Below are 26,743 nucleotides of genomic sequence, written 5' to 3'. Positions count from 1 at the left end.
TTTGAAGGAGCAGGGCCTGGAAGATCAGCTGGCTCCAGTCTGCCAAAAGATAATAGTCTGTTAGTATTGCAAACCATGGCTCAATATGGGTATGTCTGCAAAGCAGCTAAGTGGCTAGCCTGAGATGCAGCGGGCGCACTTATTTTCAAGTGCTAGCTCGAGGAGAGCTACCATACATATGACTACCCATACTGGGAATTATACCTCCTGAGTACATATGTGGGGGTCTGGCAGGATTATACTTGGGTGGCTAACCTGAGTCACCATCCAAGTTGTCACAGCCACACTGCTGTATTTAGGCACTAATGCACATCTACCTGTGTTGGAAATTACATCTCCCAGCTGTTGTGTAGACTTCCCCTTGTATGTGCAATAGCTGTCAGTTGAAGAAACTGTAGACCTTGACTGGGTTCGTTTCGTGGTTTTGCACATTCTGAGAACTAATACTAGATTGGAAGATGCCTTGAGCGTGGAATAGGTGCTAGAGAAATACAACTATAGTGTAGCAGACCTGAACTACAATCTTGTTTAAAAGTACAGGGGCTAGAGAGTGTGAAGTACCTCAAGCAAAAAGTATCATGTTGAGCGATTCTGGTTTGTATTATGTAACAAATGTAGACTCGCCGCATGCTTGGTTGAGTTGTTTCATATGCTTACTGATATTTCACTACTATGGAAAGCTCTGGGAAAGACTTCATTATTAAAGATACTTGAGTAAAATTTTAATGTTCTTTTTAAGAAAAGGTTTTGGATATTGGGAATTGCTACAGGGAAAGAAATGTGTAGGTAAAAAGACAACTCAGAGACAGGAAAGGGGCAAAGAAAGTAGGATGTCTTTTTCCTGAATGTCTAAATAAAATCTTTGTTTCTGTTCAAAATGGGTTTAAAATTTTTTTAAAGAGGTCTTCGGCCAATGGCTGGCTCTTACTGGAAGCGACAATTGCTTTCTAATAAATATCAGTTTGCCTACATATTTCAGTTTCCATTCCAAACTTCCTCTAGTCTGTAAGGGCACACTTATGTTCATCTATGTTTAAGGGTACACTTGTTGGTTCAGGGAATTAAGTGCAAACAAATCTAGAAGAGCTCTTAAGCTCTCCAAGTCAGATAGTTGCACAAGCAAGTGCTGCCAACCAATCCGCTCTGGATTTTCTTCATATTTCTTTAAAAAAACAAGCAAACAAAACCAAGTATCATTGGAAAAGCAAAAATCCAATTTTGTGTAATTAAAATCAAAATGTAATATGTGGTGTATTAAATGTGTAGCTCAGTATTGCTATTTGTTGAATGTTGCTGTGACTCTAATAATTAAATAATATTGCTGTCAAGAAACATACATAAAGTGCAAGACAGTCAAGTTAAGACTGCTCTTTGAACCTTAGCCCTTGCATTTCCTTATTCTGACTCACTTTGTGGGGATATTGATATCATATTAGCTCAGTTCTTTGCATGTAATATAATTTTTAAAAATTCCTTGGGTACTCTTCAATACAGTAATTCTTCTTAACAGTCTGTTCCTTTTTCTTGCCAACAGGTACAGTTCTTATCAGAAGTAACAGTGGTCAATTAATGTTAGTATCTCAACAAGCAATAGCTCGAGCACAGAGCCAGTCACAAAATAACACAGGTGCAAGACCATCAATACCTACCAGCACACCCTCAGTCAGAATATGTACTGTACAGGTAAAACTTCTTCAAGCAGCTTGATTTTGCAATAACTGTACCGTATTATGTTTCTTAATGTGATGTATTTATAATGTAGTATTTGCAAGCCTTGTAGAAGATTCATTAAACATTGTTTGAAAGTCAGTTTTTCATAAGAACAAATGTCCCTGTGTATTTTGCTTTCATACTTTAAAAACTAGGCTTGGCCAATTTAGATTTTTATCAGTAAACGTCAGTTTCCCCATACACGAACAAACTGACTAAAATATTTCTATCAATAATCATCAGAATTTACAGATAGGCAAAGTAAAATGAGAACAGATTTTTTTTTTTTTTTAGGGTTTGATTTAAGAATATTTATTTTGTATATTTTGATGTGGTGATGACTGTCTTAATGGTTTATAAAGCTTTCCATTTTGGAATATGTGTCTGTCATTAAATAACTTCCTGACCCCTTATTACCTGACTTCTCTACCCCATAACTTCCTGCAACTGTGAAAATTTAAATTGATGAATGAAAAATTTTAAAAATATCTATTAGTTGAAATTAAAAATAAAAATCTGGTTGTGCAAAGCCTATTTAAAACTTACTCTGCTACTTTGCTCTGGATTGCATAGCTCACGTGATGAGAAGACTTTTATAACAAAATTTTAAAACAATTTAATGTTTAATTGTAACTAAACTAGCATTGATACTGGTTTCCTTTTCCTTTCAATAAACATAATACTTAAATTAGTATTGAACGTGAAAACTCTTCCAATGAAATCCTGTAAAACCTCCTAGGGTTATAATTTTTATAGCATAGCTAGCAAATAGTCTCCAACAGTGGATTTCAGTCTTGCTGTTCTCACACATTGTCCCTCTTAACCAGTGTAATGGCCTCTGTAATTAGCTCAAATGCTGGTTTTGAAAACAAAACTGTTTTGAAATTGCTAATTGTGCAGTTACTAGTTTATATGCTCCTCCCTGATCTGCTGCTTGTTCCTCCTATTTAGCTTATAAACTCTCTGGCAGAGGGCCATCTTGTTGTGTGTGTACAGTGCCTAGCACAATGGCGCTTGTAGGTGTTTCTGCAATACAAACAGAGGGGCATTGCTGTGTATTCTAGGCACACTTACTATGTCTTCAAAACAAAACAACAAAAACCCAACCTTGGAATTTAAAAAAGAGAAAGGAAACCCTTTTAATGTTTGTGAAGCACTTGCTTCTGGAAGCACTATATACATGCTAAGTAGTTATATTTTGATTTTAACATCCCTTGCAGTGTTTGCAGCTAAGTTACTGTGGCAGTACCTTCAAATTGGAGAAGACTCACCATTCGCTATCTAAAATTAATAAAATAAAAAAGTAAATGATACAAGGTTTGCATGTTTTTTTTTTTAAAAAAAAAACTTGATTAGTAGATAAAACTAAGTTTTTCTAAGACTTAAACTCCATATTTAAGCACCTAGGTAGGTGCCCTGAATTTCAGAAGTGCTGAACTTGGAGGCTGATCTTTAGGCATCTTCCTTGGATGGAGTTATTAGTTTAGTGGTTAAGGGGGGGAAGCTTTGGATGTGGTATATCTTGATTTTAGGAAGACGTTGGACACAGTCCCACATGACATTCTTCTACGCAACCTAGGGAAGTGGGGACTAGATGAAATTACTATATGGAGTGTACACAACTGGTTGAAAGACCCTAGACTCTGACAGCAAACCACTGATAGCTACTCTAAGTGGGGGGGTGTACAGAGTAGGGTCTATTCTGTGTCAGGTACTAATCAATATTTTCTTTAATGACTTGAATGATGTAGTGGAGAATGTGCTTATGAAACTTGCAGATGACACCTAACTAGGAGGGGTTGCAAGCACTGTGGAGGACGGGATTAGAATTCAAAATGACCTTGACAAACTGGAGAACTGATCTGAGACCAACAGGGTGAAATTCAATAAAGACAAGTGAAAAGGACTACATTTAGGAAGGAAAAATCAAATGCACAAGTACAAAATGGGGAAATAACTAGGTAGGTGGTAGTACTGCTAAAAAAGTTCTGGGAATTATAGTGGATCACAAATTGCATATATGAAACAACATGATGCAATTGTGAAAGGCTGATATTTTGGGATGTGTCAACAACAGTGTTATGTAAGACACGGGAGGTAACTGTCCCGCTCTGTTTGGCACTAGTGATGCTTCAGCTGGAGTATTGTATACAGCTTTGGGTGCTGCACTTCAAGAAAAATGTGGACAAACTGGAGAGAGTCCAGAGGAGAGCCACAAAAATGAAAGAAGGTGTCAAAAACCTGACCTATGAGGAAAGGTTTCAAAAACTGGGCATGTTTAGTCTTAAGAAGATCGAGGATCTGATAAGGCTGTTATAAAGAGGACTGTGGTCAGTTGTTCTCCATGTCCATTGAAGGTCGGACAAGAAGTAATGGGTTTAATCTTCAGCAAGGAAGGTTTAGGTTAGATATTAGGAAAAGCTTTTTAACTATAAGGATAATGAATTAAGCACTGGTATAGGCTTCCAAGGGTGGATGTTGCACCCATATCACTGGAGGTTTTTAGGAACAGGTTAGACAAACTGCTATCATTGATGGTCTAGATATACTTCATCCTGCCTCAGCACATGGGGCTGGATTAGTTGACCCCGCCCAGTGCTACATTTCTTGTGATTCTGTGTAGATCTGAAAATACATAGAATTTTAGCCTTAATGTATGAACCACACAAATATGGACATGTCAAAATGAAGAGTAACCTGAGTGATTCTCTTCATGACATGGTCACTGTTTGACTAGTTCTGTACTAATCAGCAAACATGCCCAAACTATTTTGTTTACTGTACTGTATCTGCTTACCTTGTTATAACATTGGTAGTTAAATAGGTTTATTTACACCTGCACACTCCTCCCCAAATTCATTTTAAAATTGTTGGATTAAATTAATGCCTTTTTAAAAATGTTTTGCATTGGGCAAGAGTAAGTACTAGTTTAGGTAAATGTTTGTACCTTTATTAATTAGCCTAACTACTATTCTATGCCTCCTGTATCTTAAATGTTCTCTTTCTATTTTAAAGAACACTGGCACCCATTTAGTAAAAAAAGTAGTAACTCCTCCTCTGAAAACAGTATCTCAAGCAACAAATTCAGTTGCATCTACTGATCAAAGACCTGCTATAGTACAGGTATGTCTTTACCTTTTTTTTTAAAGATGGCATTGAGTTCTTTAATATTTTTCAGATAAAAATGAAGGTTATATAATGTTTAAAATGTATAATTTTACGGGTTGCCCAAAACAGCTCAGGAGAGCCAATCATCTAGGTTAGAGAGACAAGATGGGTGATTTAATATCAGAGCTCTGTGTAACCTTGAAAGCTTGGGTCTCTTACCAACAGCAGATGATCCAGTAAGATATTCCTTCACCCATCTTTGTCTCTCTAATATCTTGGGACCAACGTGGCTACAATGACACTATATGATTGTATACGGATTGGCAATTGCTTGTATGTACAATCTGACTTTAAATTCCATAGCTATGTGTTTTTTTAATACACTTCTATCTAGATATTGGGATAGAGACAGCTGTGTCAGTGTTGTGTTTCACTATCCACAGCAGTATTGTCTCTGGGCATGCTTTCTTTTTTAAAAGAATCCCATGTACATCCCAGTCTTGCTTTCTGTACAGGGCTACCTGTCTGTTCTTAGGGAGCAAAATATTGGATAAACATTGTATAATACTAGCAAACTAATCCTTTCTATACTAAAAAAGACTGGTGGCAAAGAAGCCTGGGGGAAGTCTGACATGTTCTCTTTCCCATCATGAAAAGACAGCATAAAGGGACTTGGCTGTGTCAGGTGGCTCAGAGTCCTGAGCAGGGGCACTCCCCCCCCCACTGGCGGTGAGTTCTTCACTTGGCTGGTCATTAGGAAAGGGACTTCCTAGCCTACAGCAGTAATTAACAAGCTGACTTCTAAAGCTATCCTGCTGACTTCAGATGCCCACGTATATTGACAACAGATCTGCTTATGACATAAAGAGAGGGTATGGGGAGAGTCTTCACCCCCCTGCAATGAGGAGGAAGCTCAAGGGGTTGGGGGAGAGATATGGCAACCACTTCACTTTAAAATTTCCTATTTTATTTATACACATAGGGAAGAATGTAAATCTTGCATTCATCAAGAACAGATGTGGGTTTGTTCTTCAGTTTGGTCTAATTACAGGTGTTTGTAAACCTTCTCATATGCTGGTGATGTCTTTAGACAGAGGTCCTTTCCTGGACCTCTCCGCTCCAGATCCCACACTACTTCTGGATGTAGGAAAATAATACTAGGCTAGCAGTAGGGAGATGATGTGAAGATAAATCTGTTTAATCTTATGGGTGAAGCGGCTCATTTTAGTCCTTACAGCCCAATCCTCCATCCCATATTTAATTCTATAGCTGTATATTTGGTAACAAATCTCCCTTTGTTTGCACACACTGTTTTAATTCTGCCATCCTTTTGCAGTTTGCATCTCTGTTCTGTTCAGTTTGTGTCATCAGCCCATTTAAAACCTTAACTGGCCACATTTTTTATAAGAAATACCAAGATAGACACATAACTGTCTTTTACAAAGGGGTGCTTAGAGGTATTTGGTTTTAAAAAAAAACAAAACCCAAAACTCCTGGTCGTCCCGTGACTAGACAAGAAAGATCACTGTCTGAAGAATAGGTGCTTTGTCTGGTACAAAAGCAGCCTTACAGACTTCCAGTTTTCTAAAGGACCAAAGTCTAAACACCACTGCGCTAAAAGGAAAATCAGCCTGCCCTCTCTCAGAAATCCTGAATAGATTAGTGTAGTATAGAGGGGTTCGGCCACCACAGGAGCATTTCCCCCCTTCTGCTCCTGGCCGTGGGGCAGCCAGTGGGGCATCTAAGCTTGTCTTGAACTGTCTTTGAGAAAGGAAGGAAGGGAGCCCAAGAGGCTTGTTCTGTAGCTATGTTGTATCAACTAGCCAACCCCTCAAAAATCAGCTTGCTAGCAATAGTATCGACAGCATCAGAAGACCATAGTCAGGAAGTGTTTAAAAAAAAAAAAAAAAAAAAAGTTAATATGGAGAGATACAATGCTAAGCTAGTTTAGTTTAGCTTTTTCCTGTACTAAAACTACTGTAGTAAATAGTGTGTAAAGCTATTGGCACAACATATTCTGCAATAAATATTACCAACTCAGTATTCTGTCCAGTCTGCAGAGGTATTGTTCTTATTCTTTGATGTTTCAGCTCTTCTTTTTCCTAAAAACCTCAAATCCCGTGCACCCCTCCCCATCTCAGATTGTGCAGGCTGTTTGTCTCATCCCAGAAGGGATCACAAAGTTGACTATCTAATTAGCATCATGCTGGGGTACTGTCATTTCAAGACAGCAACTGCTCCGCATACAAACCTTTTCCAAATATGCAGGATAAATGCCACTAATACAAGATCTATCATTTATGTGAATTTCTCCATTACTTGGACTACGAATGAGCATCATGTCAGAGTAGTGGAGAAGGTTGAGAGGCAGGCGATAGAATCTTATTCCCATATATCAGTGTTTCTGGGGAGGGGGAAGGTAGACTTCTTGACCCCCTCTCTTCAGCTTCTAGAATACTGATCTTGTCTTGACCTATAAATATGTCAGAACTCACAAGAGAGTAGCTCCAAAGCAACTTTTTTTTAAACCCAAAACATTGCAACTTGACAGTTCTGTACTCTGTTCCTATCAGTCCTCTTCCCGTCCATCTGTTTCTGGGATTCTGTTGCCCAGTTGGCCTCCCTATGGCCATAGATCTGTTGAGCTACATCCTTGGAAGAGACAGTGGTGGCAAAGATCCTGCAGAGAGCTGTTAAAGTGTACCAGCAGCAGGAAGCTAAGCTGGCATGCTTTCTTGAAACTGCTTGCTTCTTCCATATCAGATGGATCAGCTTGTGATGGTTGGCAGCTACCTGGAGACATGCCCACTTGCAGCAAAGAAATGAGAAGAGGGATTGAAAGAATGATCACATTTGTCATAAATTTAAATGTTAGTCCTTTCTGATTCTGAAAAGTGTCCTCTTAAAACAGAGCCAATATAGCACCTCCTTACTCAACAGATCTGTACTTGGTATGGTTCCAGTCATACCTGCTTACTTCACTGAAAGATTAGTTTTTACTACTATACTCCTGTGTGCCATTTTAGAGCAAAGACAACTGTGGGTGAGTGAGCTGAATTCTAATCATCTTAACATAGCAGCAAGTGTTAAGTTCTAAGATCTTAAGTAAAAGCTGGCAATTGTATTGTTTTAGTTTTTGCTAGTCAGTCTTTCAGAGTGGCATCCCGCTCCCCCAACACAGTCCTAGACTGTTGTATCCTAGATTGTGTAATGTAAGCTTTATACAATCGCACCATCAGCTTGCTCAAAAAAAAAATTGTTGATTACCCTCACTTTTTTTTTTTATTCTGGAGAGCTCACAAGCAAAGACTGACCTTCTCCAATATTGATTGGAGAAACAGGGCTGGGGTTTTTCTTCTCTGTTTTGACTAAATAAGATTAATTTGCAGTTACATGAAGCACATAACGTTTAATGATTGTCGTTGCAAGTTTAGTGTCTGAGGCAGATGTGTTGATGCATATTTATGTCCTGATATGGTTTGACTTGGTGACTTAGGGAAAAATACTGCTTACGCTTTAGGAGTATATGGCATATGTTTGCGAAGTTGAGAAGGTATCAGTAAAACAAGTGTTCATATCTCTTTTCAGCCAGCAGCTGCAACTAACAGTGTTACGACAGTTACTGCTGTTAAACCTCCAGGTACTGGAACACCTGTAAAGCTTCCAGTCACAGGACCTCCTGCACCATCTGTCTCCCAAAAGCCAATCTCTGTCAAAGAAGAGGGCACAACAGTAGCACAGCCCAACACTTCCACAGTAAGGCAAACAAGTAATTTAAAATATCACTTTCTCTAAGCCGCTGAGGTTCAAAGTCAGTGCAGTGTCTAACTAAGTCTTTCCTTGACTTCCACAACAAGGAAATGCTAGAGAATGTGAAGAAATGCAAGAATTTTCTTGCAACGTTAATAAAGCTGGCATCTAGTGGACCTCAAGCCCCAGAAATGGGACAGAATGTGAAGAATCTGGTACAACATTTATTGGTAAGACTCTTTTTATTGAAAATCTTCTATCAATATTTAATACTTAAGGCATTATATGCAAAGCACTTTGCAAAGTTAGCTTATTCTAGCTTAGTTGTTTTTTCTAATTATGCATTAAAAATTCATAAATATTACTTAAGTTGTCAAGTCAAGCACTCTAAAGCTAAGAAATATATGGGAAACCTGAATTCTGGCAACCTTAATTTAGCCCCTTCTTGTATATGCATTATGATTCAGGCTTCAATTACATGATCGCATGCTATTTTTTCTACACAGAAACTTTGTCCTATTCAGTGCACAAAGTAATCTGACATGCTAGTACGTGGGATTGAGGGTCGAACTTAATTGGTCTTGGTTTCTCCTGATAGAAGTCTCCTTGCAGTTGACTTGTGGATGGATAGCTCCTCCCCTGGGTCCTCTTGTTCTCTACTCTCAGTTGCATTTTCTTTTATTTTCTCTCGTCTTCTGTGACTTTTTTTTTTGATTTGCAGTTGCTCACTTTTGCTCTTCTCTTGTGATCCCACTTTAGAGACTGCATGCCTCAGTTGGTGGCACTGTACATCTGGTTTACCTACCATTGCAACTTAACTGAGTGTCATAGAAGCAGAGAAATCTAGCTTTTGATACTGTTTTATTGAGCCTACAGCCTTGTAAATATGAAGGCAGATGTGAGATCCTGCAACTTTATCCACCTACCCTCTTCTTTCTCTGCCCCGGTTTTCTTATTGGACTACAAGGCCTGCTTCCAGGCTGGGATAGACTGGGATAATTGTGCTCTTCTGTGGCATCTTGTATACTCGTTAATATGTGCTTAAGATTTTTTTTATTACCTCTCCACGTTTGTGTATTCAGACGTTTTTTTGCAGTATTGCTTAAAAAATTGCTGCTGTTCTGACACTGGTTACGTTTGTTTGGGGACACAAACAAGGCTTAGGTAAATGTTGTAAAACAAGTGGAGGAAAAGAATAAAAAAATTTTATACTAACCTTAACTTTTTAACCTATACTTAGCTTTTCTTTATTTCTTTTTTTTTCTTTTTTCTTTTTTTTAAACTATTGTATCTTTGAGATAAAATGGTGCTTAAGACAGCACTTGCAGTAGTGTGTTTGAAGTACTGGTACATCATTCTAAACATGCAACATATATCAGTAACTGGTCTAGCGTAGGCAGTACCTGTCCTGGTTTTCATTGATCTATGCCTAGGGCCCTACTAAATTCCCGGTCCGTTTTGGTCAATTTCACGGTCATAGGATTTTAAAAATCGTAAATTTCATGATTTCAGCTCTTTAAATCTGAAATTTTGTGGTGTTGTAATTGTAGGGGTCCTGACCCAAAAAGGAGTTGTGAGGAAGTCGCTACAAGGTTATTGTAGGGGGAGTTGCACTACTGCTACCCTTACTTCTGCCCTGCTGAAGTCAGAGCCGCCATCAGCAAGGCAGAAGTAAGGATGGCATGGTATGGTATTGTCACCCTTGCTTCTGGGCTGCTGCCTGCAGAGATGGGCTATGAGTCGGCAACCACTTCTCTCCGGCCACCCAGCGCTGAAGGCAGCAGTGCAGAGGTAAGGGTGGCATGGTATGGTATTACCACCCTTACTTCTGTGCTGCTGCTGGCGGGGCGCTATCTTCAGAGCTGGGCGCCCAGCCAACAACCACCGCTCTCCAGCTGCCTAGCTCTGAAGGCAGCACCGCCACCTGCAGCAGCACAGAAGTAAGGGTGGCAATCCTGCGACTCCCCCTAAAATAACCTGGCGATCCCCCTGCAACTCCCTCTTGGGTCAGGCCCACCAGTTTGAGAAATGCTGGTCTCCCCTGTGAAATCTATATAGTATAGGGTAAAAGCACACAAAAGACCAGATTTCACGGTCCATGATGTGTGTTTCATGGCCGTGAATTTAGTAGGGCCCAATCTATGCCCAAGCTCAGTGAGACAAAACAAGCAACAGAATGGAATAAAAAGATCTAAATACTAATACTGTCATTTGGTTAGTTGGCCTGTCCACTTTCAGATACCATTAGCCTCTGCAGAATAAATAACTGAGCATTATGAGGTTTATTTTTTATATTATGTTTTATAAAGAGTCTCTAAGTACTCTACTTTCATACACTGTATGTTTTACAGAAGAATTACATATAATTGTTGAATTATCTTTTTAATTGTGCTTTTTAAGACCTTAGAAGTTGAGTCCATCTTGATCTGTGTGTAGATAAATTACCTTTATTTTACAGAAAATAAAAAAGTATATTAAACAGTATTTTTGCACAACACTGATGGTACTCAGAGGGGTCAACATATCTGTAAGTAACATTTCTCTTAGAAAGCACTTGCTGCTTGCTTGTAATGGATGCTTGAGCAGTTATTGCTGTTATATAACTGTTCAGAGCTGACATAAAGGAAATTAATTCTGTACTACAGTATTTAATTTATAATACTATAACATCAGTTAGGTTTAAAAACATCACATGAATAAAATCATATGGGAATTCAATAACTCCATGCTCCTTGGAATTCCCATGAATTGGGATGCTTTTCTTGCCTTTCTAGGTAGAATTTGAAATTACTCCTGTTTATGATTGGATCAACTTCATGTAAAAAGCTTTTCTTCACTTTAGGAAGCAAAAATTGAACCAGAAGAATTTACAAAAAAGCTGTATGTTGAACTCAAGTCTTCTCCGCAACCATATCTAGTTCCTTTCCTCAAGGTAAGTTTGTGTGGTGGTTCTGAAGTTTATAGTATACACCTTTTTTAAAATAGGTTTGTCATTCAATATTAGGAGCTAATTTCAAACCCACGTTGCAAAACACTAGCAAATCAAACTTTAGAAAAAGATAGCAGGAAATATGCCACGATATTGTCACTGTCAACCACTTCCTTACTAATCCCTTTCTTTTCGTTGTTACATCTCAGTTCCAACATCACAAACTGTAAACTATCTTTTTCTTCCAGTGACCCAACCAACTTTTAGTGTTTGGTCCAAAACTTACACTTTGTGCTTAGTGTTTTTGGTTTTGTTTTATAAAATCTAAGATCAATAGAGAGCTTTCAAAAATTAAAAAACAGTTCTAATAAAAAGTTAGTTGTCTAATATTCAGCTGTAGGGCTTGAAATCCATTGCAGTGCTAAGAACCTGATAGTGAAATGAAGTCAATTACTTCTGTTTGCTTCATTGTCTGAGCAGAGAGAAACACAAAAAAACCTGAGCACAAATAGTTACAAATCAGATGGATTTGTAAAATTTTCACTGTTAATCTAAAGTGATGATGATGATAGAGCAATTTTGTTTCTAAAACATTTTTAAAGCTGCCATCTTGTGTTGGGGCTAGTGCTTGACAGTCTTTATATGAAATAGTTGTGACTTCGCTGCCATAGAAAGAGTAAGCTACTTTTGTCCCTGCGCACAACTCCCACTGTCTTACTGCTGACAGGTAGAGGGATCTCTGTTATAAATGAGTATCAGTAAAGTAAAGAAGTTGCAGAATCGAATTTCAGTGGAGGACGCTGGTTTTGTACTAAAGAAGCCACAACGAAAGAATACAGCCTTTCAGTTCACTTATCAGAGTGCTTGCAGATCCAGTTTCCAGGGAGTGCAACAATAATACTTGTAGCCAAGAAAGCTAACCTATATAAAACATGCCCTCTTCTAACAGAAATAACTTAGGTCTTCCCGGAATGTGTTTTCACTGATAGAATTCTTGAATCTGTTGTTATACTTGGCACTAATTCTTGGAGAACCCTATTGCAGCTGTTCTAAAACTTAATACCCAGTCAAACGTAGTGAAAGTTGTAATCGGTTTGTTGTAGAGCTGAATAAAGCTGTGTATTTAATTATTTCTGATGGAGAAAGAATAAAGATACTATCATAATATAATGAAATAAGTATTGCCTAGCTTTAGGTGCTATCCACAGTTAAACTATAAGTAAAAACCAGTTTTTTAAAAAATTGCACCAGGAACTGCCCAACCAGCATACTACAACCTAGGAAAAAAAGGTCCAGGACAACTCTAACCCCATTCAGCCAATTTGATCGAAAGCCCAATTGCTGATTTTTTATTAGCAGTGAATCGTTCTCCCAAAGGGTTCATTCTATTATAAGGCAAAGATCTGATTTAAGTACTAAATCCAGTACTTAAACACCTGCATCACTCATGAAAGCAGTTGTGTGTATCTGTGTACAGCTGTACACGAGGCACTCGGGTCCAAATCTACTGTGTGCATGAGACCTCACAGAAATGTACCTGCCTACCTAGTATAGACATAGTACAGAGCAAAGACCTCAAAACCTAGGGGAAAATAGCGAAGTGGCAGAACTGGGTTAGAGAGAATGTGAGGACAAACAGATGGCAATCCTGCATATTGTACTACTTTGGCTGCTGGTAATTTGTCAAATATTGAGCTAATACATATTTTTCAGTGGCAACCCTCGAACTCCTTGTCATAAGCTTGCCTATTTCAGCCTGGAGTCCGTCAGTACCACTGTACTCTACAGTGCTTAATGCAAAACTTGGCATTTGTGAGCTCTCAGTAATATAATCTATCATTCCCATTTTTTCCTGTTTTTTGTAACTTTTGCAAAGGCATTTAGGCAGAATAAAGGCTTTCTGCAGTGAATTTACAGTGGGGTTGTAACTTGTACATTACAGTAAAATATGCTATTACTTCATCTCTATTACTCTTTTTAGAACAGTTTCCTCTTATAGTAGAACCTCAGAGTTATGAACATCTCAGGAATGGAGGTTGTTTGTAATGCTGAACAAAACATGATGGTTCTTTCAAAAGTTTACAACTGAACATTGACTTAATACAGCTTTGAAACTTTAGTATGCAGAAGAAAAATGCTCCTTTCCCTTTATTTTTTTTAATAGTTTACGTTTAACATAGTACTGTACTGTACTGTATTTGCTTTTTTTGGTCTTGCTGCTGCCTGATTGAGTACTTCTGGTTCTATATGAGGCATGTGGTTGACTGGTCAGTTAGTAACTGAGGTTCTGCTGTATATAAATTCTCACTTCACAGCTTATAAAATGAACGTAGCATAATAACTAGAATGTGCACTTCATTGTTCATTGCATATAGGCTGGTCTATGCTACAAAACTTTTCTTTGTTGAACGCTGTCAAGAAGTGAGTTAGCTGACTTGCCAACCATGACTTTGCAACCAGCACAGACCAGGCTTAATGATGTAGATGGAACCCTGAGGACTTCATTACGACTAGCTAACACAGGAGTGGGCAAACTTTTTGGCCTGAGGGCCGCATCGGGTTTCTGAAATTGTATAGAGGGCTGGTTAGGGGAGGCTGTGCCTCCCCAAATAGCCAGGCATGGCTTGGCCCCCGCCCCGTATCCAACACCCCTGCTTCTCACCCTCTGACGGCCCGCTGCGGACCCCCCGCCCCTAACTGCCCTCCGCTGCCCCATCCAACCACCACTTCTCCTGGACTGCCCCCGGACCCTCTGCCCCTAACTGCCCACCACCACCCCATTCAACCCCTCCTCTCCTTCCTGACTGCCCTCCCCGGACCCCTGCCCCCATTCAACCCCCGTTCCCTGCCCTCTGACCACGCCAACCCCTATCCATGCCCCAGACCACCCTCCGAACTCCCCTGCCCTCTGTCCAACCCACTCCCTGCGCTGCCTGGAGCACCGGTGGCTAGCAGCGCGGCTGCACCAGGAGAGGCAGTTGCGCAGCACAGAGCATTGGGCCAGCCGGGCTCTGCATTGCGCTGCGCGGTGGTGTGGCTGCTGGGGAGGGGGGCAGCAGGGTAGGGACCAGGGGACAGCCCCCTGGGCCAGAAGCTCGGGGCCGGGCAGGACTGTCCTGCGGGCCGTAGTTTGCCCATCTCTGAGCTAACACAATGCTGAATAAAACTTGATTTGGTGAGAAGTACTCAGCAGAATGTGAACTGGCATAATCTAAAGCAGTTCTTAACATTCATGTTCAAACACAGTAAACTTTTGTGTGGATTCGAGCTGTTTCCAGTTTCTTATCTCATTTATTTCAGCTGTTACCTTTTTTGTGTTTTTTAGATACAAATATAAGCTTTTAAGTTAGTGTAGAAAGAGATCACAAAAAAGTGTAAAGCATGCCATCACTCTTAAATGAGTAACGTACAAAAATATCTTCATTGCTAACCTGTTTTACTGTTCGGGGCTAGGACAATGGTTGATTCTCAAATCAGTCCTGGTGGATGGGTGTTGCTGCATAAACTTTTGCCTACAGATGTGGTCTCAAGCATGGGAAAACACAGGACTTTTTTTTTTAAATGTTGTATGTTAAACACATACGTTGGAAAGTCAGAACATTCTTGACTTTCTTTTAAAGAGGTAACTAATTATCCAAACAACTTTAACTTTACCCTATCCACCCACAGTACATCTGGCATATGAGCTAACTACATTTTCTCAGCTCAGGTCTTCAAGAAGTCCACAGCTGTAGTGTCTCTAAATCCCAGTATAATGTAATTTTAACTTCTACAGGTTTTACATAGTTTTTTTAAAACTATATGGACTGAAAGGTGGGAGTGTCTTTTTGTAGCTATTAATATTAGACTCACTTTGTTTTAAGAGTTATGGCGGGGTTTAAGTAATCAATGAAGAAAACTGTATAGGTCTTTTGGATCATAACATAAGAATGGCCATATTGGGTCAGACCAAAGGTCCGTCTAGCCCAGTATCTTGTCTTCCAACAGTGGCAATGCCAGGTGCCCCAGAGGGAATGAACAGAACAGGTAATCATCAAGTGATCCATCCCCTGCCTCCCATTCCCAGCTTCTGGCAAACAGAGGCTAGAGACACCATCCCTGCACATCCTGGTTAATAGCCATTGATGGACCTATCTTCCATGAATTTATCTAATTCTTTTTTGAACCCTGTTATAGTCTTGGCCTTCACAACATCCTCTGGCAAAGAGTTCCACAGGGTGACTCTGTGTTGTGTGGAAAAAATACTTCCTTTTGTTTGTTTTAAACCTGCTGCCTATTTCATTTGGTGGCCCCTAGTTCTTGGGTTATGAGAAGGAGTAAATAACACTTCTTTATTTACTTTCTCCACACCAGTCATGATTTTATAAACCTTTATCATTATCCCCCCCTTAGTCATCTATTTTCCAAGCTGAAAAGTCCCAGTCTTATTAATCTCTCCTAATATGGCAGCCGTTCCATCCCGCTAATAATTTTTGTTGCTCTTTTCTGAACCTTCTCCAATTCCAATATATAAATATTTTTTGAGATGGGGCGACCACATCTGCACACAGTATTCAAGATGTGGGCATAGCATGGATTTATGTAGAGGCAATATGATATTTTCTGTCTTATCTATCCCTTCCTTAATGATTCCCAACATTTGTTTGCTTTTTTGACTGCCGGTGCATGTTGAGTGGATGTTTTCAGAGAACTATCCACAATGACTCCAAGATCTTTCTTGAGTGGTAACAGCTAATTTAGACCCCATCATTTTATATGTATAGTTAGGATTGTTTTCCAACGTGCATTACTTTGCATTTATCAACATTTGAATTTATCTGCCATTTTGTTGCCCAGTCACCCAGTTTTGAGAAATCCTTTTGTACCTCTTTGCAGTCTGCCTGGGACTTAACTATTGCAATTTTGTATCATGTGCAAATTTTGCCACCTCACTGTTTACCCCTTTTTCCAGATCGTTTTTGAATATATTGAATAGGACTTGTCCCAGTACAGACCCCGGGGGACACCACTATTTACCTCTTTCCACTGTGAAAACTGACCATTTATTCCTACCTTTTGTTTCCTATCTTTTAACCTGTTACCGATCCATGAGAGGACCTTCCCCCTTATGCCATGACTGTTTACATTGCTTAAGAGCCTTTGATGAGGGACCTTGTCAAAGGCTTTCTGAAAATATAAATACACTATATCCACTGGATCTCCCTCATTCATATGCTTGTTGACCCCCTCAAAGAATTCTAGTAGATTGGTGAGGCATGATTTCCCTTTACAAAAACCAGGTTGACTATTCCCCAACAAATTATGTTCATCTATGTGTCTGACAGTTTTGTTCTTTACTATGGTTTCAAGCAGTTGGCCCAGTACTGAATTCAGACTTACTAGCCTGTAATTGCCCGGGTCACCTCTGGAGCCCTTTTTAAAAATTGGCGTCACGTTACCTATCCTCCAGTCATTTGGTACAGACGCTGATTTAAATGACAGGTTACATACTACAGTTAGCAGTCCTGCAATTTCACATTTGAGTTCCTTCAGAACTCTTGGGTGAATACCATCTGGTCCTGGTGACTTATTACTGTTTTATTTTATCAGTTTGTTCCAAAATCTCTTATGACACCTCAATCTGGTTCAGTTCCTCAGATTTGTCACCTAAAAAAAATTTCAGGTTTGGGAATTTCCCTCGCATTCTCAACCGTGAAAACCAATGCAAAGAATTCATTTAGTTTCTCCACAATGGCCTTATCGTCCTTGAGTGCTCCTTTAGCATCCTAATCATCCAGTGGCCCAACTGGTTGTTTAGCAGGCTTCCTGCTTCTGAGGTACTTAAAAAGTAATAGCAAAAAAAATTTTTTTTTGAGTCCTTGGCTAGCTGTACTTCAAATTCTTTTTTGGCCTTCCTAATTACATTTTTATGCTTCATTTGACAGAGTTTTTGCTCCTTTCTATTTTCCTAGCCACTGAAACCTCAAGCAGAGAAGGGCAACAAAAATCAGGTCTAGAAAACGTGACCTATGAGGGAAGATTGAAAAAATTGGGGTTGTTTAGTCTGGAGAAGAGAAGACAAGTTTTAAAGTACATAAAAAGGTTGTTACAAGGAGGAGGGAGAAAAATTGTTCTTAATCTCTGAGGCTAGGATAAGAAGCAATGGGCTTAAATTGCAGCAAGGGTGATTTAGGTTGGACATTAGGAAAAACTTCCTAACTGTCAGAGTGGTTAAGCACTGGAATAAATTGCCGAGGGAGGTTGTGGAATCTCCATCACGGGGGATTTTTAAGAGCAGGTTGGACAAACACCTGTCAGGAATGGTCTCGATAATACTTAGTCCTGCCTTGAGTGCAGGGGACTGGACTAAATGACCTCTCGAGGTCCCTTCCAGTTCTATGAGTCTATGTTTGTAGCCACCAAAATGTGAAAAGTAGCCAGACATCTCAATTTGTTAGCATAATCCTCGTTACAGTTAGGGTTTATCTGTACTTAATTTGCAAATTACCCTACACTATGCTTACAATATACGAGCATAATTAAAGCAGCAACCTCCCCTAGTGTGGGTGCAGTTGTACAATAGTGCTTATACATCTATAGCCCCCCTCTCCTCCTCAGCTCCCTCAATTGAAAAAAGCTATAACGTATAAGGCACCTTTATACAAATGCAATTGCATCTACACTAGTGCTTTTGCCAGTGTAACAAAAAATCAAACCCCTAACTAACCTAAGTAATGTCAGTAAGATTTAAGCGTAGACCAGGCCTTAACCTTGCTCATTGTGAGAGTCTATGCCTTATGATGGGAGGCAAAGCAAATAAACTTAAGATGCTAAATCTACTAGATGAAGACAGGTTTCAGAGTAACAGCCGTGTTAGTCTGTATTCGCAAAAAGAAAAGGAGTACTTGTGGCACCTTAGAGACTAACCAAATTGGTTAGTCTCTAAGGTGCCACAAGTACTCCTTTTCTTTTTGAGATGAAGACAGAAATCATATTGAAATATTAAACCTTATTATATGGTAATCATTCTAACAAATAATAGTAATGCACCCTTGTATTCTAGTTGCACACGCCGCTTAAGTGAATGCTTTACAACTGTTTTTTTTTTTTTAAGGAAAAATTATTTGCGAGTAGAATAGAGCAAAAACTTGAATACTTTTTTAACTAAATGATGAAGCTCGCTTATGTGAGAGAGTGGAAGCATATATTAAAATTTGTGTAATTAGGTGATCCCTTAGAAAGAGAAACTTCCACTGGCTGCTTTCTTTGAAGTTCTCATTAAAAGTTTGAGACATTTACTAAGAAGATTTATCAGAATCTAATTTATGAAATCTGAACCAAATACACCAGCCAACAAAGCAGATAATGCATTATTCAGACTAAAAATTAAATGTGTAACTCTAGTAATAAGTAAGGTAAATTTTTTTTGTCTGCTAATTTTGGGGAATAAAGAATAGTAGGGCTATTCCCTTCCAGGATGAAGTTAACTTTATTGGACCCCAAAATTTTATAAATGATTAAAATGTGCTAAAAATGTCGCTTCATATGTGAACAATATCAGAATTGGACTGAATGGGCATATTTCACTACAGGAAGTGTAAAAGTGAATATGAGTGAATCTCCAGGTGATTCTTAGACTTTGTCATAGAATTTTGCTTCTATATAAGATATTTAATGGAATAAACACAATGCCATAAATAAACTGCTGTTTTTTGAAACAAAGATCAAAAGCAGTGTAATTATATTCTCATTGTGAAACGTGGATTGCAACCTAGTTACTAAATGAAAGGTAACTAGTTAAAAGGAAACTTTAATTGAATATCAGATGAGCTTTATTCCATGGAGGGAAGCAGTGGATAACTTCGGACTATTGCACATTATATGCTAGTAACTATTGCATTATGCATGCTGTTTTGTTTTGTTTTGACAGCAGTTGTATGTAATTCTGTATAACAAACTCATTGTCTTCCTCATGAAACAAGATTAACTTCAAAAAATCAGTTGAAAAGTAATGTAATTCTTAAACGTGCAAAAGGTATTCATAGTATTATGATTGCTGCTCTCTTTCTCTTTTTCTAGAAAAGTATGCTTGCCTTACGGCAGCTAATGCCCAATGCCCAGAGTTTTATCCAGCAGTGTATTCAGCAGCAGGCTACAACACAAGCAGCTGTTTCTACCTGTGTCTCTGCAGCACCAACTTCCTCCACAGTAGTGACCACCTCAGCTCTGGCAAAAACTTCTGTTCAGCCCATAAAACCAGTCCCTGCTTCTGCCGTGGTCACAGGCTCTCAGACTGTAAAACCTGTCCCCTCCACATTGGTGACAGCAGCAGCAGCTTCCCTCCAGACTGTGAAACCAGTGACAGCCCCTCTTCATCCTGCAAATCCAGTCCCCACGTCTGCAGTGGCAACAACCTCTCTCCAGGCTGTGAAACCTGTCTTTGCATCTGCAGTGGCGACCACAACGACAACCCCTCTTCAGCCTGTGAAATCAGTCATTGGGACACCTATCAGTATTAAAATTACCCAGCCGAACTCTATTGTGGCACAGTCAGTTCATGCTCAACAGACAGTTAGAGTGAAACAGCTGGTAAGATTAAACTTCTCTGCCTTTATCTTCAGATCTAAGATTGTGCTTTTTGATCTAAAGTTGTATAAATGTTTAGATAAGTGTATTCCGCCATGAGTTAATGGGCTACTTCAGGTTTCCCTGAGACATTTTCTGTTATGCTTGATAAATTAAATATATTGCCTCTGAGTATAATGGTTTGCAGCTGTTTTAACATGTAAGGGAGAGCAAGTGTAGTGATGAAGACACCCTACTTCTAATTAATGTTCTAGTTCATAAATCTGGCTGTTGTTGAGTAGTTGTGAACATGAATTTTATTCTGAGCTGAGTGTTTTTCTGTATCTGATCTTGCAATGTATGCTAATTGCCCCAACTGGTTTTGAGGGGATCTCACCTCCTGACTTCTAATGCTGTCAGGGTTATTCCACAGCAAAAAGAGGGAGAATTTTTTCTTTAGTGGGGGGGAAAAAAAAAGCCAAGTGTAGGTATAGCTGAACTCCCTAATAGGTGTTCTGCTGAAGATCTCAATCCTGAGGCAGACACACAGTCTAGAGGTGAGGGAGTCCTGTCTCCATAATGTTAAAGCTTCTGTCCTGGGTTTTTCCTAGGAGTATTGATACTGTGGATTGTAGTGTGGATTCCTGTTCACTGGGGATTGAACTGAAATTTGCAAACTAACTCATGTAGAAGTGCATGGTGGTTTTCAGAGCTAAGTGGCTAAACTATTTTAGTAAGCTCCTGTCTCCTAAGGTTTTTTATATTATAAAAGAAACTCAACTAATTATTAAAATGATCAAAGAATAATATTTAAAGAGAGAGATTCTCTTTATCTCTGAGTTTCTTGTCCTGCTCTGGGTCTTCAACAGTGTGTGTTGAGTTTTTTTTGGTTGTTTTTATAGCAATGTACGTAAACTATCCAGTGTGGTATCATTTCAGGAGAAGCTCCCAATATTAACTTTCTCAAGAATCTTAACTAAAGAGAAGCCTAAGAAAAATGCGCCACAGGTACCCTAAATACAAGGGCATTTTGAGGCCAATTTAGCTAATTGTTTAGGGCGCTCACCTGTGGTATGAAACACCCAGGTTCAGTTCCTTCCTCTACTTGATGTGGCACAGGGATTTGAACTTGTCTCCTTCCCTTCCTGGTGAAAGTCCTAACCAGGCAGCTACAATGTATTTGGAAGGGCTGGGGACTGTCTCAATCTCTCCTGCTGAAATTGTTCCACTTCTTACGCACTAAATATTTATTGGATCAAGGGGTTGAACTTGGGTGTCCTACTTCCCAGGTGAGTGCCTTAACCAGTGTATAGGCATTATTCATTCTCTCTTAATTCATTCATTCATTAAGTTGTCATAACACCCATATGCTCTCTCCTCTCTGCCCCCTCCCCACATTGCTTGCCCAGTAAAAAGTGGGAGAGCCATGGCCTCCTGGCCCCCTCACTGTTCTTAGACCCCTATTTCTGGTCAATTGATCCATTCTCTTCTGGTTCTTCTGCCATATCCTGCTGTTTACATCAGCTCTTTTAGATGCAACACTACCCTTCTGATTAACAGGCTTTTTCTGAAGGAAAGGCTTTTTTTACCCCCTTTTTTGTCCTACTATCCACCACTCCTTATGTGCCAGGTTGGGAGGCCTCTTCCGTCTGAGCGTCAATGTCCACCTTGCTATTTTTAGTGTGCTAGTTCTGGCCTTGCTAGCATGAGTCAGTCTTCCTGTGCTGGGACATTCACTCCCAGCTGCAGTGTAGACGTACCGTGGAAAAATCTTAGTTTGTACTTGGTCTTATTTGTGGGGGGGGTTTAATATCACTTCTCCGTATCATCTGCAAAGATCTGGATTAGAAGTTGCAAGCCAGATTTCATTGGCAACAAAAGCTACATTCACAGAGTAACTAATAAAACTTTTGCTCGCTTATGTCAAACTTCATCAGCTGCTCTGAGTGAGAGGAAACAAAGTGATGCATCTGGAAAACATTTGTATGTGGCTCTGAAAAGTCAAGTCTCATGAATGTGCTGTTAAAGTAGCATCGAAATCACGCTAATTGGGCTTTATTTAAATACCTGTCTAATAAAAACGCCCCCTGAAACAAAGACCAATACAATCTATTTGAACGTAAGAATTGCCATACTGGGTCAGACCAATTTGATATAGCACAACTCTCCTTTACCATTATTGCTGCAGCACTCACAAGAGGTGCTTATGATTTTTGCTCTTTATCTTGTATAAACTCCAATGCATTCAGTGCAAGTGTTGCTGGATAGTACTTGTCAGTCACAGCAGAAGTATGGACTTGAGGGGCCCTCTAATGTACAAAAAATATGTATTAAAAACTAGGTTATTCAGGGAAAAAAGCATTGTTTTCAAATTTCATCGTTACTAACACTTTCGTAGATGCATATAGTCTTCAGCTATCTATCTGTATAAAGACAATTTAAGAACTAGTTATGAAACCCATTGTCTGTGAATTAAAAAATGCTAGCTTTCTTTTGAATAGTGTGTGATAGTTTGAATCCATATAGCAACAAGCTCAATCTTCTATTGATAGCCCTTAATGCCAGTTTCATTTATCAAAGAGTTAAAGCCTTTAGTGCAGTGAATTATATGGTATTAGGAAACTGTTCTGATACAGCAATTGGAAATAGGCAAAATGGCTAGGGGTGAAATGTCTGTTGTCCAAACAATTTTAACACTCCAAACAAGTCAGTGTTGCTAACTACAAATGTGAACAACTGGTAGTTTTACTTGTCCTGTCAAGATAAAAAGTATATTTTGAAGTTTCATGAGCATGATGTATTTCTTAAAGTGAAAACTAGACATGCATGCATGTCCCCCAGCAGTTTTGGTTGAATGAGCATGTTGATAGGATTCATGTCTCTCTATATTTAGCTCTTTCCATGTTTGATATTGGATATACTGTTTCCAGGTAGTCCAGCAGCCATCAGGAGGCATTGTTAAACAAGTGGCCACGCTTCCACAAACAGCAACACTGACTCTCCAGAAACCTGGCGAAAAAAGGATGCCATTAAACGCACTAATTCAGACTAATCAGTTTCCTGCAGGTAGGGCTGGACTTCTGTATTTTGGGGGTTTGTTGTTTTGTTTTGTTTTAAACAGGGAGATGGGAAAATGCTTCGTTGTAGCATTAGATATTGTGGCAGAATGACACTGAATGGACAAGGGGAATAATGTATTCAAACCAGTCAGTTAAGGTAAAATTATATGGGTGTCTTTGGAAGTTGCTTGGTACTGTATACTCTCAGAGCTCTGGGAGTACTCTGTCCATCACCTTGCCTGCTGAGAAAACATTTAACTTAAAAGATAAATAGTTTTACTATTTTGAGTACTCTAAGTATGCTCAGTCCAGCAAATTGATTGTTTCCTTAAGTTCTCTTTTTGGCACTTCATGATATTAAGTGAGACGTCTACTGGTACAAATTAATTTAACGTATAATTTAGTACATTTTTGTTTGTCTCAGCTAGCTCATTCCTGTAGTGGGATATGTGACCTGCGTAGGTTAGCAATAAGATAGTGAAACTATTTCATTAAGAGGAAAAAAAAAAAATTAATTTGTTAGCCTTGCAAAATATGTAGAATATAGTACTTTTGAGTGTCTGGTTTCCAAATGGATATAATTGGTTCTTCAGCCTGCAACAAAGACTTTTGTTTAGAATATGTACGGAATAAGCAGTCATCTATCTTGGGTTTTGTTTTTCGTTGTGGCATGTTGATGTTTTTTTAGGTTCCTTTCTGAAACAAATTACACTGCCAGGAAACAAAATTCTGTCGCTTCAAGCATCTCCTGTTCAGAAAAATAAAATAAAAGAGAATGGAACAACATCCTTCAGGTAAAAATAAACAAAGTCAGAAGTTTGTGTGGCTGTAGGAAACAGGACTTCAACAAAAGGAACAGACAGCAGTATAGATATGGGGAATGATGCCTCAATAAATAATTTAGAGACTTCTGATGGATCTCTTAATGATGCGGTGGGGGGAAGAACCTAAAAACATTGACCTGAAAATTGAGAGACTTGGACTAATTGTATGGGAATTGTACTGTTGGGTCTGGGGTTTTATCAGCATTCTATTTACCATAGTGTTGACCTTATAACTTTGTGTATTAATGATGATGCTTTTATAGTGAGGAGGCATGTCAATGCTTTGCCCTATGAGATCAGCATTAAGTAGCTTGTCGCACTGTTATCTTTTATCAGAAACCCTAGTTGGGGTTAAACTAAAAATGACCTCTGCTCAGTCCAAACAGCCAGATACCATTGAACTGTAATTTGGGCTGTACTGGTAATCTTCTAATACAGCTGGGAGCTTTAAAGGAATCTTTTATTACCTCCTCTTAGATATTTGCTCCTTTTAGGTAGAGGTAAAAGTCTCCGGCTAAAGCTCTGACTGCGGTGGCCAGCAAAATACCCGGCCCTTTCGATCAATAGAATTCTTAAAGATTTTAGTCCCAGTAACTCATTAAATTTCAGAACTTCAAAATCAGTTTTCCTCTTGAAAAGTGAGCATTGGAACAGAGATGGAGACTACCAAAAGCAGTTCGACTTCCGACTTAAATCAGACTTGAACCTTGGCTTCAAGAGGGGCTGCAGGGGGCTTCTTATGCTGCCATTCCTGCCCTCTTTATTATTGCAGGTGCAAGGTGCCGGGGGGAAGCTGACTGGTCTCTCATGGCTAGGACTCTCCTCTGCCCTGCGGGGACCACAGCCTTGTCTGCATCTTGTGTCTGCAGGGATCAGATGTCGCCAGCCTGGTGGCAGTGCAGGACAGCCTTGCTCCCTCCCTCCCATGACAGCAGGTCTGCAGGGGGCTTGCCACGCTGCCATGAGAGCCATTCAATGTCAGGGTGGCCTCCCCCGTGGCCGAGAGTCTCTGCTCTGTTATCCGAATACCCTCCTTGTTCCGCATGCTGGGATTCAGATAATGAGGAGGTTTAGATAATAGGATTTCAGAAAATTGTGAGGATACAGTATATGCCCGTGGCCCCTGTTTTTACAATAGATGCCATGGAACAATTGAGTGCCTTGGAACTACTGGACACATTTTTCAAGAAAACACCTGAGAAATATTTCTTTACCAGTTGAAATAATCTCCAGTTCTAATGTTGGCACTTCCCTTTTCTTTGTTTCCTATTACTTGATCATCCCTGGCCACTAAAAAGCTCTTACAGAATTGAAAAATATATATAATACAAATGGCTCTACAGATATTTATAACTATATTAACCATAGACCACTGCAGAAATACAGTCCTCCCCAAATACTTACGTGAAAAGATGGGCCTTGCCACTTGTCTGAAAGACTAACAAATTTGGGCCCTATCAGACAAAGGGTAGGAGCAAGAAACCACTGTTGAGGGGTCTTCACAGAACGCATTGCTGACAGCTGTTGCATCTGTTGGTGGTCTTACTCTGATGTCTGAGTGCTGGTAGAATTCTTTCTCACTCTTCAGGTTGCTTCCTTCTCTCTACCAAGCTTATCAGTCTCACCTTGATAGAATTTAAAGGCCATACGCTTATTCCGATTAGTAGCCCAGGGTCAATATAATATAGGATAGATTTAAGTGTTCCTTTCTAGCCTTCTCTTCTCCCTTCAGTAAAATGGAGTAAATAAAAGACTGAATAAAACAGGCATAGTCAAACACCAGAGGGTGCCAGAGACTCACTTTTCATCTAATACTATATATTCAAGTTCACATAGTGAAGTACATCTATGTTACATGACTTTCATTCCCATTAAACAAATGTTGTGAGAATCTCAACTTCATGTAGACATAAGCAGAGAACAAGGTGTATGTTCATTCCCCCGCCCCCATGTACTTGTAGACTGATATCTTTAGCCATGTACTGCTGACTGGTAAAAGGGCTTTTTCACAGGGATTCAACACAATACCTAGTATAAAAGTGTAAAGAGAAATTACTGTGGAAAAGTATTGTTGTTTTATATATAGATGTTGTCATGCAAGTCTTCCAGTATAACCACTAAGTGGAATAACTTGAAAATACTTCAGGGTGATAGCCAGAATCTAACTTCTGTTAGCTATATTGTGTGAGTGCCTTTAACTTTCAGCTGGAGTTCATTACATAGTGCCCTACTTGAAATAAATTAATTGAATGTATCATACAAACTAGTAATTGTCAGGGCTATTTAGAGAAATGGATTTTTGCAGGTTGAAATCAATACATTAGTAGAGCTACATTACATGAGGAAAAGCATGTTATAATTTAGCCACATATTCTGTCAGTTCCTTACTTGAGCACTAAACTACAAGTTAGGTGAGAGAGTCATTTGGACTAAGTAGTATGAAATGATACTGGAGATGCAAGTTTTTCTTTAGAACTCATCCTTGAAGGATCTAAGCATCAAATTTCAGCATGAACTTCTGTTAAGTCCTCTGGTGGCTTAGTGTATATGTTGTATTAATAGGTACACTGACTACATATCCCCCTTTACAGGCTGATCCATGGTAGTAGATGTAATTATACCACAGTGGGATCACAGCAGCCAAAGATTCTGTGGTCATTAGGAAGAGGGGAATTGGAGTGTACTTGTGAAGATCAATTAGCACTCAATTACCAGGCATTGAAGGCCTAATTTGCACACTTCCTGAAAGATTAAGAATTCTATTCTGCTAATACATTATGAATACACTCTTGAAATTGCTCAACAGCTACTGGGGAGTA

General features: G+C 39.3%; 1 protein-coding gene across 2 annotated transcripts in view; it reads left to right on the top strand.

Annotated features, from left to right (window-relative positions):
• TAF4B (TATA-box binding protein associated factor 4b) overlaps positions 1–26,743 on the top strand; it is a 121,322-nt gene that overhangs the window by 25,757 nt on the left and 68,822 nt on the right. For both annotated transcript variants that reach the window (XM_037892719.2, XM_043539706.1), the window contains exons 2-9: positions 1,535–1,683; positions 4,726–4,833; positions 8,407–8,574; positions 8,676–8,798; positions 11,411–11,500; positions 19,556–20,065; positions 22,972–23,107; positions 23,789–23,894. In XM_037892719.2, coding sequence (XP_037748647.1) covers positions 1,535–1,683; positions 4,726–4,833; positions 8,407–8,574; positions 8,676–8,798; positions 11,411–11,500; positions 19,556–20,065; positions 22,972–23,107; positions 23,789–23,894 — 1,390 coding nt within the window. The remainder of the gene's footprint in view (positions 1–1,534; positions 1,684–4,725; positions 4,834–8,406; positions 8,575–8,675; positions 8,799–11,410; positions 11,501–19,555; positions 20,066–22,971; positions 23,108–23,788; positions 23,895–26,743) is intronic.

This window comes from Chelonia mydas, chromosome 2 (genome assembly GCF_015237465.2).
Source record: "Chelonia mydas isolate rCheMyd1 chromosome 2, rCheMyd1.pri.v2, whole genome shotgun sequence".
NCBI lineage: Eukaryota > Metazoa > Chordata > Testudines > Cheloniidae > Chelonia > Chelonia mydas.
Note: the sequence above shows the minus strand (reverse complement) of the source record. Positions and strands in the feature narration are given on the sequence as shown.